The sequence below is a fragment of the Eumetopias jubatus genome, unplaced genomic scaffold (genome assembly GCF_037043125.1).
Source record: "Eumetopias jubatus isolate StellerSeaLion01/CBP00866 unplaced genomic scaffold, mEumJub1_p1.0 scaffold_12, whole genome shotgun sequence".
NCBI lineage: Eukaryota > Metazoa > Chordata > Mammalia > Carnivora > Otariidae > Eumetopias > Eumetopias jubatus.
The window spans coordinates 49,909,662-49,923,211 of NW_028274818.1; the positions used below are offsets into that span (position 1 = coordinate 49,909,662).

Sequence of the window (13,550 nt, forward strand, 5' to 3'; positions counted from 1 at the left end):
TATGTCTGGGACTTGAAATGACAATGCCTGGGGCCCCAGCTCATTCTCATTTCTCAAGCACCTGGTATTCATCCCTCTCTCCCCCTTCCACAGTGGTCAGAGAATCATACCTAGTGATGACATTAACAACTAACATGTACATAGTTCTTTTTTTTTTTTTTTTTTAGAGACAGAGAGAGGCAGAGAGAGAATCCCAAGCAGGCTCCAGGCCCAGTGCAGAGAGCCCGACATGGGGCTTGATCTCACCCTGAGGTCATGACCTGAGCCGAAATCAAGAGTCAGACGCTTAACTGACTGAGCCACCAGGTCACCCCTCATACTTCTTTTTCTAAAACAGTCAAGCTCACAAAAGAGCACAGGGAGTAACAGGATAAACTCCTATGTGCCCACCACCTAGATTTGGCCATTTTGCTATATTGGCTTCAGTCTTTTGTTCTGTTTCGTTTTGTTTTTTGAGAAATAAGGCAAAGAAAATATATAATCAAAGGCCCTAAACTTCCCACCTCTCTCCCTATCAATGTAACCACTCTCTTGGATGTTTTATCATTATCATATATTTCTTCACATTTTCTGCAAACGTATTTATCTGTAAAAATATTAAGTACTGGCTAGTATGTTTTTAAGCATCATATAAATAGTGCTAAATACATCTTATATTTAATACATATTATAGTATTATATTGATATAATATGTACATATGATATATAAGCTTTTTCATTTTGCTTTGTTTTACCCAACACTCATTTAGTGTTGAAATGTATGAATGTACCGGAGTTATTTATACATTAATTTATCTACACTATCCCACATGAGGCTTCCATCCACCCATTATGATCACTTTCCCTCTTTTACAGATGAGGAAATGGGGGTATTGTGAAGCTGCATACTTAACACGAGGTCATAAAACTGGTCAGTAACAGTTTGTCTAAGTCTTTGGAGGCTGCTCTCAGAAAATGCCACACACTGGGTGGCTGATAAACAGCAATTTATTTCTCACAGTTCAAGAAGCTGGGAGTCCAAGCACGGTCAGGTTCTGGTGAAGGCCCTCTTGCCGGCCACGTGGGGCTAACTCTTGGCTGTGTCTTCATGTGGTGGAAGCAGAGAGGGATCTTTCTGGGGCCTCTTTTATAAGAGCACTAATCCCTTATCACCTCCCAGAGGCCCCACCTCCCTGGGCACTATATTTTCAACATATGAATTTTGGGGGACACAGACGTTCAAAGCATACCCAGAACAAGGACTCAAAACCAAGTCCTGAATCTCGATCTCAAGGTAACACTGATATTCGTTATACCCGCAACAAGCCATAATCAGCATGTACTGGGTGCCTCCTAGAACTATTCTATGTACTTCATTCATTCAACAAATATTCCTTGTGCACCGTATGTGCAGGCACTGTGCACAGGCAAGTCCTACGCCCTTAAATATATTCACCTGAACTTATTAAGTCCTTAAAACACATCTCTTTGGTAGGGGTTATGTCTATTTGCATCGACAACAAAAGATAACCACTCAAGAGTTGAGGTGGTGATATAACCTGCTAGGGGTCATGGAGACAGGAAGTGGACGAGCCAGGGTCCACGCTGAGTTCCCACATTCTAGTCCTGCACCTCCCGGCCATTCCCCAGTGCTAGGGAGGAAACGTAGGCCAGCCGACTGCTCACCTGATTCCTCAAACTGCCGGTTGTGGGTCACCCAAGAGTCCTGGATCTGCAGCAGGCTGTCCTCCATGGCCTGGATGTCAGCGTCGGGACAGTTGCATTCCGGGAAGGTGAGGCTGCACTTGCACCAACAGTCATTCCCCCTGCAGACAAGCTCGCCCTCGGAGCTGCACGTGATGTAGCTGAGCGCCGCGGCCACAAAGCGCTCACGCAGGTACTCAGGCAGCAGCACCTGAAGGCCTAGGGGAAGGACATGTCAGGGAATTGTGGAGTAGGACCAGTGGGGACTCGGTTTCCCACACTCAAGGCTGCAGGATCCCCAGCTGGGGTTCTGCAAACTTGTGCATTCTGGGCCCAAGAATGGTTGGTCACCCCAGGGCCTGACCCTGTGGAGCTGGGTGGGTAAAAAGGGTTATGCTGCCCCCCGCCCCCCACCGTGACAGGTGGGAGAGCATCTGAAAATGCAGATGAGGAGCATCAAAGCCCAAGGCTTAGTCGAACCCCTCACATCAGCCAAATCGAAAGCACACGTATCATATGCATGGCCTTATTGGCTATGCATCAGCATTTCTAGGACAGAAACGGGAAGATGTTTCAGATAAAAGAAGAGCTTACAGCCCTCATGGGGGAGGAATCAAGGCTCAGCGGGCTTTTCGCTCTGCTTCTGAGTGCCATCCTGGTTGTGGTTTCACTGAGCTGAGCAGCAGACATCCGAAGATGTTAGGCTGACCCCCCTCCCGGGCCTCCCACCCCAGCCCTGATGACCAAGGAGGCTGCTCTGGTTAGGAAGTGGGACAGGTGTTGCTGGTATGAGCAGCCAGGCACCACACCAAGTACTCTGCAGATATGATCACAAGTAACATCCTGGGCATACTGAGGCTCCTCTAGGTGAGGAAATCTGAGCCCAGTGGCCACAGTGACCTGCCCAAGTCACAGTGCTAGTGAGGTTGGCTTGGTGTCAGACCCTGTCCCTGGTACCATTGGGTCACACTGTGTCACTGGGACTAGCTGCCTGTCTCGATACGCTTTAACTCTTAAGGAGATTTGAAAGTTAGATGGTGGTAGGCATCCTAAGTTCAGTCAAGCCTGGGCAGGTATGAATGGCTCTCAGCTCTCTTTTCTAATTAGCTGCCTCTGATCTTGGGTATAATCCACTAAATTGCTCCAAGCTTCAGTTTTCCTACCCATCTGTGGTGGATATTAGTTTACCAGTAGCAGAATATACTCCCGATTCAGCTTCAAGCCACACAGGGTGGCTGTTGGAAGCATATCAAGAGATGAATGAAGGACAGGCATGCCTTTGGAGGCAGCCTGGGCCAGGTTCGAGGTCAGACCTGCAAGAGGCTCCCCCAGTAGGGGCATTGTGAGAGACTGTGCCAGGAGAGTGAGGGACAGAAGAACTTCTGGATACCATGGGCTCCCCTCTCCTCAAACATCTGCCAGCTCTTTATTGTCACACCCTTGACCTTGTCCTTGGCGGGAAATCAGAGAGCATGAAGTATGTATCCCAGTCTCAGCAGACCTCAGAACCTAACTCAGAACTACAGTAGCAGTGGATGTCCACTGTTCTTGTTTGAGAGCCGCCTCCTATTCTGCACTGCTCTTAAATTCTCCTTTCTTGATGTTGTGCCCATAGTTGGCACTTGAGCAGCCCACCCCACACACCCTGTCCACACACTTGCTTTCGACACACACCCTTCCAAGTCCTTTCTCTTCACCTCCCCCTTTCCCTCCCTCCTCCTCACCATAACATTTCCCATTGCTATAAAATAAGTGCCCCGAGCAATGTCTGCATGAGTGATGGGCTATAAAATTAAATGGCATAAACTATTCCAAATGAACCACCAGACATTCCGAACTTCACTCATCGCTAATTTCCAGACACAAACCCAGCCTATTGAGGGACACAGGAGAAGAGGGATGCTGATTGCATAAGGGGGCTCTAAAGAAAGGAGTCTTTTACTCCTTTTTATTATATATTCCTTAGATTCCGAAAGCGCTGATGGGCTGCATCTGGCTCAGGTTGCCTGGAATTTGTAATCGTGGATCCTGGGTGAGGGCTATTGATTTTATAATACCAAGACAATAATATGTTAAACAGAGTCCAATTCAGTTAGGCCTTAAGAAAAATGAACTTTTCCCATTGCCAAACAGCTCTGTCTGAATCAGTTCGCATAGCCCTGGCCCAGGATGCGTGGGGGACAGGCAGTAGGAGCTGAGCGCCTCCCCTGAACCTCCCAGCCTCCAGGCCTCATGCCGCCCCCGTCTTTTTGCTTTCCTGTTAGCGAGCCTGTTTTGTCCAGTTCTGTCTCCAGTGGGGGCTCCCGTTCCTCGCAAACTGTTCTCCTGGCTTTGATCTCCCATGGGAGATGACAGACTAATCACAGAAAGTAGGGACCACTCTCAGGGTAACCAGTGACCCCAGAGTTTGTAAAGCTCTCAGCTGAGCTAGAGGTGGTGGCCCCATAACCACTCTGCAAAGGCTAGCTGTTCTCCAGTGTGTCCTTAGGACAAAGCAGAGGGTTCTTTGGGCAACAAAGGAGATCATCAAACTAGGGCAAGGTATGGATGTGGTATTGCTGTAGGATAGTGACAGGGGTCTTGGGAAGGACTACCACGTGGGAGGGTATGGGTGTCGAGTGGTATGAACAATGGTCTTGGGGGCAGGATAAACCATGTCAGAAAATTTCCCAGAAGAATGAGGGAAAGTTGTTCCATACAGGTCCCAGAACTCCTGGTGGTTCTGGTCTTCTGAAGGGTTTAGCCAAATGAGGCACCCAGGACTTTTTCCTGCTCCTCGGTGATACAAGCTTCTCAGCAGGTGTGAAAGGTATTGACAACCCATCCCATCACAGGACGGCTTACCGAGCAACTGCACTTTGTTCTCCGGACTCTGTACCAGGACAGAGCTGACCGAGTCCAAGTTGTCGTAGTTGCTGCAGCCCAGAGGGCCGGTCCTGGTCTCCGTGACCTGGAGAAGAAGGGCACGGTGTAGATTTAGCTACCAAGTGGAGACCATCCCTAGGCACTTCCCTCTCCAGCCCTCCGATCTCAGGCCCCGTGTCCTGTCCTTGACCAGCCCAAGAGCGCATGTGTCTCCCTTCCCCGGGGGCATGAAGCCCCCCTTCTCCTTGTTCTAACACAGTGAGTGGTCGGTGGCGGAGGGTGACTAGTGGCAGGTTGTACACAGTGCGAGGCTTTCCGAGGGAGCCGGAGGGAATTCGCCTCTGGGAAGAGACACTTCAACGTAGGCAGAGGAAGCTGGACCTCTAAGCCTGAGTGCCCCCCTTCTCCTCCCACAGAGGGAGACAGGAGGCCAGATGTGGGCGCTGTCAGCCGGCTGGCGAGCCCAGCTGCATCCACTCGACGTGGTGCTCGCAGGCTTTAGGGATCCCGAAGATGAAAAGCACTAGAGAAATATGAGTTATGAGTATTATTATTAGTATTAAACATTTAAGTCCCACCTCGGCACTGAGACGTCCTTAGAGAAAATCAGCCATGGGCTTACTGCATATTTTAATATGTATATTAAATATACATAAACTCTTATAGCCATGTAATATTCCAAAACACCACAGAATCATTTTAAAATATTATAAAGTTGGCCTATCCATTTTTCCCTGATGTTTTTAAAGTATAAGATGAAAAATGGGGAGCTTTAAGTGCACTAAAATAATTCCCCAATAAGAATGATGGGGACCCGCGGCCCCTTCTTCTCAGGATCTCCGAAAGCTTTGCCAACAATCAATCAACCAATCAATGAGTATTTATTGAGCAGCCACTGTTCAATTCCGTACAATTCATCAAACACTCATAGAGCACCTTTCCTGGAGTTCTTCAAGGAGTCGGCCCTGATACCTCTGACCTTCTCTCCTGGTTCCAGGCACCTCTGCTCTGCAGCAGGCATAAAAGTTGCAGTTTTCCATCCTTTTCTGTAAAGATGTGGTTCAATTCTAGGTCCTCCACACACTAAAGGCTCCACGGGACTAGGCTCATATTTATTTTGTTCACCATGTTGTCAACAAAGATGAATGCAGTGCCTGGCACATAGTAGACACTCAATAACTTAGAGCATGTGTAATATGTCCCCGGCTTTGGGGGGTGGAGAGATGCGCAAGTTACGTGCTGTGTCCTCCAGAAAATTGCACCCTGTGGGGAAGGCAGGTGCATATGCAACTGGCGGAGATGCATCCAAGCCGAGCAGAAGCCAGGTGTCAACGCGCACTGAGGCAAACAGAGCCCTAAACAAAGGGAACACAGGGGAAGCAGCAGCACAGGAGGCTCAACTGAGCTGGTCCTTCAAGATAAGTAGACGTCTTATTGAATCACTATATTGTACGCCTGGAAGTAATATAACACTGCATGTTAAGTATACTGGAATTAAAATAGAATAAAAAGTAAAATGAAATAGATAAATAATAAAGAGAAGTAGAAGCGGGCAGGAAGAGAAGGGAAGGAAGGTACTCTGAGAACAAGGACAAGGGGCAGTGTGAGCTAGAACACACAGGCTTGAGCGTGTGGAGTGAAAAGGTCCAGCACCCTGCAGGTTACCAGCGGGAAGTCACCAGGTGAAGAGCAAAGTAGAAATGACATTTTTAAAGAGAATTTAGGATTTTTAGTCTTAAAAAATAGTCATGGAACAGAGCAATTACATGAAGTATGGTTTGACACTGACTGGAAATAGAGTAGGGAGACGGGAGAGAGCCTCGTGACTGAAGGTATTCTGAGAAGGCTTCATGGAGATGAGCCATGAGGGATGAATAGGGATGGAGGGGAAGGAGGAGAGAATTAGAAGAAAAAGAGGTGATTACAAAGACCAAGGGGCAGCCTTGGCAGATGACAAAAAGGGCCCATAGAGGTAATGGAAGGTGCTGTTCACACAGGCGCACACATTCAAAGAGCATCTCGGTAAGCTTTCAGAAAGGGAAAATAATTGTGTGCTAATTGGTCTGTTGACAGTGCACGAAAAGTAGCCAAACCCAGCCCGAATAAAGAATGGGACCAAGAGCATGACAGGGGCAGGAACGACCTCTCTACAGTGGTAAGTTCATCCTCCAATGTCATCCCATTTAACCTTCACAGAAACTCTGAGACAAGTCTCACTACTATCACTCTCCGAAGAAGGAAACCAAGGTTCAGAGAGTTACGGTGCCCGAGGCCGCAGAGCTGTGAGTAGCTAAAACAGGATTTTAATGTTTGAATCCTCAGTTCCATCAGTGTTCCTCCTGTCTCCTGTGAGGGCGTGTCAAAGGACTGCAGAAAATAAAGTGAGTCAAACCCCTCTGGATGACATCACTTCTAAAAACAAGTATAAACAGAGCAGTTCATCCAAAATAGTTCAGTGATCTGCCCTCTTCAGAATATGAACACCGGGCAAAACAAATTGTACAGACCTGAGACCACAGTATCCTCCTGTTACAGATGAGGAGACCTTGGCCAGACAGGTGAAATGATTTATTCAGGGTCACACATCTAGTTACCTGCAGGGCTAGGATTCATTCAACTCATGCACACCTCCTTTCACTCTCTCATTTATTCACTTAACAACTCCGCAAGGAGCAGCCAGAACTCACCACGAGTAAGGAACGGTCACCGCCATCAGGAGGTTAGAGACAAGTAGAAACGTCTCTATAACCCCAGCGTTCGGGCCGTTACACGTGGGCCTGCCTCCCTGCACAGGTGGGCACTGGTTGCTGAACAATGACTCTGTATTGAGTGAGTGGGTGATGGGCGCTCGGTCACCCTGCAGTGGGAGGGCAGGGCCAGGCTTCCTTCCAGGGAAAATGTCTGTGAGAGGAGCCATGGCCAAGGACTAGCCCAGCTCTTCTGGAGTGGGCTGGACGGAAGGGCAGGGTGGAATGGTGGGTGAGATAGTGGGTGGGGTGGTATCTAGGCCACTGGCCTTTCCCCGCCTCCGGGTAAGCTGGCCACCACACAGTCACGGAGTTCTGCGCTGGCTTTGCCATCCTCCCGCCCAGGCCTGAGTTGGTTGCTCACCAGCAGCAGGTCCAGGCAGGGAGGGAGCTACATGCCGTATGGAAGAGTAGGATGACCCGCCAAGGAGGAGAACAGCGAACAGCCACTCTCCTCTCCTTTACTCCCCACAATCCCTCCCTGCATACCACCAGTCCTGCTGCTTCCCCACCACCGGCACCATCTTATGCAGCATTCGGGCTGGCTCTGATGCTGTTTTCTGACCTTGACTTTGCTGTTCCCAAAGGTCAGTTCCACCAGAGGACAGTCAGTTAGGTCAGTCATGGAGAGGCTGTGGGTAGCTTCCCTTTGTCAATTGTGGCACGAGGACAGGAATGAGGAAGAGACAAAGGCTATGATCCCCATGCCCATTCCCGTAGAGGGAAGGAACCAAGCCAGATCTCCGAGAATGAGGAAGGCTCACTCAGATGACGCTAGATCCCAAAGTCACGGCTCTCTCCACTGCCATTCTGCTTTGAGCCACCTCTGTCCTTCTTAGAGAGATGAGGAGATGGGAAGGAAAACAGGACCTGGAGAGGGTCCTCTTATAGATATTGCCTGGGCACTGGTTTGATAAGCCGGATGCCTGAAGACCCCTTCCCCCAAGCGATGAAGAGTCCCAGAGTCTCTGGAGGGGGAGTCCAGAGAACGCTGTGCTTTCCCTGCTGCAGAGGCAGCAGCTTTGGCAAATGACAAAAAGGGACCGTAGAGGTAATGGAAGGCGCCGTTCACTCAGGCGCACATGTTCAAAGAGCATCTCGGATAAGCTTTCAGAAAGGGAAAATAATTGTGTGCTAATTGGTCTGTTGACAGAGACTGTCCTGCCTTCAGAAAGCCCTGATGGATCTCAGGTTCATTAGCACATCCAATTTTCCATAAATACCAGATCATGCCAACCCTCCTTCCAGTGAGCCTGCTCTCCTCCCCTGGCCCTTCGCTCCCCCACTGCTCTTGTCCTACCTAGAGAGACACCTGCAAAGCTAAGAGCATCTAAAATGGCCTTCTCACTGTGAGTGATAGGGCTGGGCAGGGGGAGCACAGCCAACAGTGTGTGTGTGCTTAAAAGAGCTGCAAATTGAATCCCAGGTTGCTGTGCTGAGGAATTCAGACAAGCCTTTTTAAGGATGCTTTGTGAGAACTGCTCCTTTTTGCTCTCCTGGGACCCACCTCAAGTTTTGTGTGGGCTCTTTTCAGTAAGCTCTGGAACATATCAAACCAAGTCCTTCCCCCACCTTCGATTAGGTAGAGGATAAGCTGCCACTGAGCAACAGGCTCCTCTGCAAACAGCTCTGGTCCCTTCCCAGAGGTCGTGGACAGCAGGTACGGTCGATGTATCCAGCCCTTTACAGTTTGCAAAGTGTTTTCATGTGAACTATGTCATTGGGTGTCACCCCAACCCTATGGCAGAGACACGGGTGGATTCACAGTATTTATCAGCAGGTAAGACCGGAGTGTGCGGACTAATCAGAACAGGTACCAGCGGTGGTACCAAAGCAGCATTCTAGAGGCCTCCTGAGGTCCACTCGCCCTTTGGTTACCATCAAGGGGAGATCTGGGGGCTCCAAGGGAGGGATAAAGGCAGTTAAGGTGGCACCCAGGGGGTTGGGTGAAGACTGTTTACCAGCTGTCATGAGAGTGGTTTAATATTCTAATAATTGGCATGGCCACAGCAGCTGAATGTAAGCCGTGGCCACAGGGGAGTCAAATCATCGGTAACTCCGTGTCCTGGACTTCACGGACTTCTCAAGGTCATAAAAATGATGAGCACCAAGGCCGAAACTCAACCCCAAGGCTTCTCACTTGAGCAGGTTTGTTTCCCACTAAGCCGGGCAGCCTGCTTTCACCTTTCAAGCATTTTACTGAGTGTCTCAGCACATGCCAGCCACCGCGAAGGGACCTGGAACCGCGTGCAGGCTGCAGAGTCCCTCCTGCTCTAAGCCCTCCCCCCATACCTGTGGGCATGGGGAGGTGGCAGTGGGGATGTCAACAGCTGCAATGTAACGTGACAAATCCTGTAATGGAGCTGTGTACTGATCAGGGTCAACCTTGCAACCGAGTGGGCTGTTCAGTGGGGTCTCAGAGGAATGTGTCAGATAAACAAAAGGGGCCAGCGTGCCTCTCTCTCCATGTTGGTGAAAAAAGTGGCTAACAAGGGGTAGAAAGTAAGAGTGCTCCTGCTTTGAGAAATAAGAAACAGGCAGATGTGCTGGAGGATTTTTCCTTCACCAAGGCTGAGCAGGTGAGCAGAACCCCTCATGCCACCCACCTCGATCCAGAATCATGACAATGCTGGAAGCCAGCTCTACTATTGCAAAGGCTTGTTCAGTAGAGGAAAGTGGGTGGCAGGTGCTGCAGTGCCCACGAAGGAGTGTTAGTTAGCAGGGATGCGTCCAGCCTACTGGCCCCTGCTCTATGGATCTGGAAAAGTATGTTAGAGCAAAGAAATGGCTTTGGTGGAACACTTTACAGCCAGGACAGAATGGACGGTCAACCCTATCAAGTGAGCAGAGTGGTGGGATAGGGCTCCGAGACCTCCCTTGGCTCCTGGTTTAGCATGTGTTCTTGGACAGATACGTGGTTTTCTAGACCTCACTAAGCTCTGTGAGGATAAGGACCTAGAGGAATGGAAGTAGGAGAAAACACTAAATGATCCTTGTTTTCTCATGATTCTCTGAATTGCATCCCACGGGGAGAGCACATTGCACTCCTCAACAGAGAAAACTCCAGGCTGATCAATCCCATGGAACATGAATTATTATCTCACACTCCATGTGTGATTGGAGGAATTCCAAAGAGAGCCTTGCAAGGATGGTGGCCACTCCACTTTTGCGGAGATGGGCAGGGGCTCCGGTTCTGGAAAGTGCATCTGCAGGCCCTATAATAGATGTGGCTTTGGGTGCCTTCCCATCCCTCACTCTACCACCTGCAGGCTTTGCCAAAGAGATGAGTCCAGTAAGCCATATTTGAGACTATGTATTAGACTCTTTGTATGGGACTAAAGTGGACCTTGAACCAGATTTTTTCCTCCAGGGAATTTAGAACTGTGATACTGAGAGAAAAAATTTAAAGGGTGGTGGTGGACATCCTTAAAATTCAGAATAAATAACTATCAACCACTTATTATGTGCCAGGAATGGAGAATACAACAATGAATGTGAGTGGTTCCTGCCCTGATGGCACTGGCTGAGAGAGCAAACAGACAGTGTTCAGTGTGTGCCTGAGTCAGCTCCAGAGCAAGGCAGAGCTAAATGTAAGCTGGAGTCACTGGTGTACAGAAAAGTCTAGAACAAACAAAGGAAAGAACTTGGACAGAAGAATCAGAAGATGAAGCAGATGAAGAAAACAGACGGCATGTGTTCCAACAAGAAACAGAGACTGTAACCTGGGCGTCTCACTGCCCTTTTACAAGACCCATGTGTCTGGAAGGTATTTAGTGTCTTTTTTTTTTTTTTTTTTTTTGGTATTTAGTGTCTTGTCCTTGGAGATCTGTGATAGTCTTCACCACAGTCCTCTTGATAAACCACCTTTATGCTCAAGGGACCTTGAGTAGCTTTGTTTCTTTCAACTAAACATGCTTTCTGTGCCCTTGTACACACACTAAGAACCTAACCTATGTGGAAAACAGGGTCAGTGACTCAGTCAACAAACCTTTACTCATTACCCATACTGTGGCAAGCTCTGTACTCTCACTGGGAACCAAAGATGAATAAGACCCAGTCCCTCCCACAAGGACCTCATAGTCTTAGAGGTCACCATGTTAGCTAGCAATTATAGTTCAAATGATGAGCCCTATAAAAGAGGCACGTGCTTAAGACACTGAAGAAAAGCAGTTAACTACTTGGGGAGTCAGAAAAGGCTTCACGAAGAAGTAATCTTTTTGACTTGAGCAAAGGGTGAGGGAAAGACACTTAGGTAAACAGACAAGCAAAACCAACAGCAGGTGCCAGGGATGTGAGTACATGTGAATAAAAGACAACTCGTTAAATAGGACTGGGTTACATGATAGAAATGGTAAGTGAAGTGTTGAGGCGGGAAATGGGTTGAAAAGAGACAAAAGAACAGTACAGATAGATCTTCAATGGCTTATGGTTTTGTTATGAAGAGGAATTGTTATTTTTCAAGCTCCAATTGTGCTGTGGCTCACACATGCTATATATTTTCTTATTTGAGGCTCACAGAAATCCATCGAGGTAAAAAATATTCTAATTATTCAACAGTTTTAAGGGTGAGAAAACCAAGGCTCAGAGTAGTTTGGCAACTTGCTCCTAGCCCGCCATGAGCAAAGACTCTTGGGTGCGATCCGATGTTCTTTCCATTGCGTCACACCGTCCCCAGGGCTGGGGTGTGGTGGTTTAAGCAGGGAGATGGTACATGATGATTTGCATTTGTGCAAGCAGCAGAGAGGGTAAATCAGGGAGAAGAGCTGAGAATGGAGACAGGAAGACTAGTTAGAAAGATATGCAAGAAAATCAGGCAGGCGTTGATCAGCTCCTGATTTAAGGGGATGGCAGATGCATGAGGAGGCAGCAAAGGGTGTATTGTAAATACATCCAATGCAGTGATGAGAACGATGGACCGTGGAGTCTGAGGCAAACAGGCAAATGAGGCCATGATAGAAAGTGAAAAGTTGGTCAGGTCAAAGGATAGGAAGAAACATTAATGGGACCTTTGAGTCGTTGATCCAGACCTACCTTTCATTTCTAGACAAGATCAACTCTTCTCCACCTTCCACAGATCCCACTCAAGACAGGACTGAAGGGGAAAAGGGGCTTCCCCAGAGTTCTATCTTCTTGGTCAAACCCAGTCTATGCTACTAATAGTCTTCTTTCATCATTTTAAGCTGCCTAAGAGACCAGCCTCCCAAGTGTACCCTAAATCCTTGTTAACTTCAGCCATTGTCCTGTCTCAGACTCTCACTCCAGACACAGTACATCCCCTGATCGGACCTCTTCTCTTCAGGTAACGTCCATCTTGCTCTCTCAGTCTCATGATCGGTCTTCAGCCACATCCTCTATAGCCTTGGTCTCTTCTCAAGAGTCCACTTCATCTTTTTGTGTTAGCCACAGCCCAGCAGATGCTGCAGACAGGGGTTCCCTTGCAGTCTTCTCTAGTGGTGGGTGCTGCTTTTGCAGACCTCACACTGCTGGGCAAGGCAGTGAGGGGGTCAGCCACTGTGCTATCCTGGACACTGTTCCTCCTTCCTCTCGAGCCATCTCTGGCTCCTTTGAAGCCAGAACCATCAGGACTCTATCACCCATGATCCCTCCTTGTTGTTGTCTATTTTTCTTATTAGTCTCCTTGATGTGTTCGGGATTTCCAGTATTAAGCTTGCTTACCACTGCCTTTGTATCGTTCCTGTTGACCTCATTATTCACAGAAAACCCTTTAGTTTTCAGTTCTCCAGCCTTCTCACCTCTCCTCCTAATCTTGGCCTCCAGCCCCATCTTAGCCATCCACACTCATGGTCATGTCCAGAGCCACTTTTTTTCTAATAGCACTCTCACTCTAATCTCAGTATTAAACATCACACACTTGCACTTCCTCTGGTCTCTTCCCTCTAACAAGTCATCAAACCTACTTCCAATCTTTTGACCTACCAACTTTCCAACTTTCACCTTCTACCATCCCTTAATGTCTCAAATCCCTTGGTTCATCACTATAATCACTGCTTTGTGTATACTCTCAATTTCCCTGCTTCTTTTTTCTTTCATCTCACACACACACACTTTGTTCAATCCAACTCTCCACCTACTCCATGCCTGCCTGTACTTGAAGTGCCAAATGTAGCTGGTAAAACTCAGCTATGCTGACTGGTCCCATGTTATAATTATGACCATGGATCTCAAATGGGCCCTCAGGGCTGCCCAATAATCCACAATAATTTATCTAGTAGTTGAAACATCTAACTCCTACTC

General features: G+C 48.2%; 1 protein-coding gene across 1 annotated transcript in view; it reads right to left on the reverse strand.

Annotated features, from left to right (window-relative positions):
- Window positions 1-13,550, reverse strand: part of BRINP2 (BMP/retinoic acid inducible neural specific 2) — a 51,755-nt gene that overhangs the window by 3,893 nt on the left and 34,312 nt on the right. The window contains exons 4-5 of the mRNA XM_028092082.2: window positions 4,528-4,633; window positions 1,666-1,902 (exon numbers count right to left, since the gene is read on the reverse strand). Coding sequence (XP_027947883.1) covers window positions 1,666-1,902; window positions 4,528-4,633 — 343 coding nt within the window. The remainder of the gene's footprint in view (window positions 1-1,665; window positions 1,903-4,527; window positions 4,634-13,550) is intronic.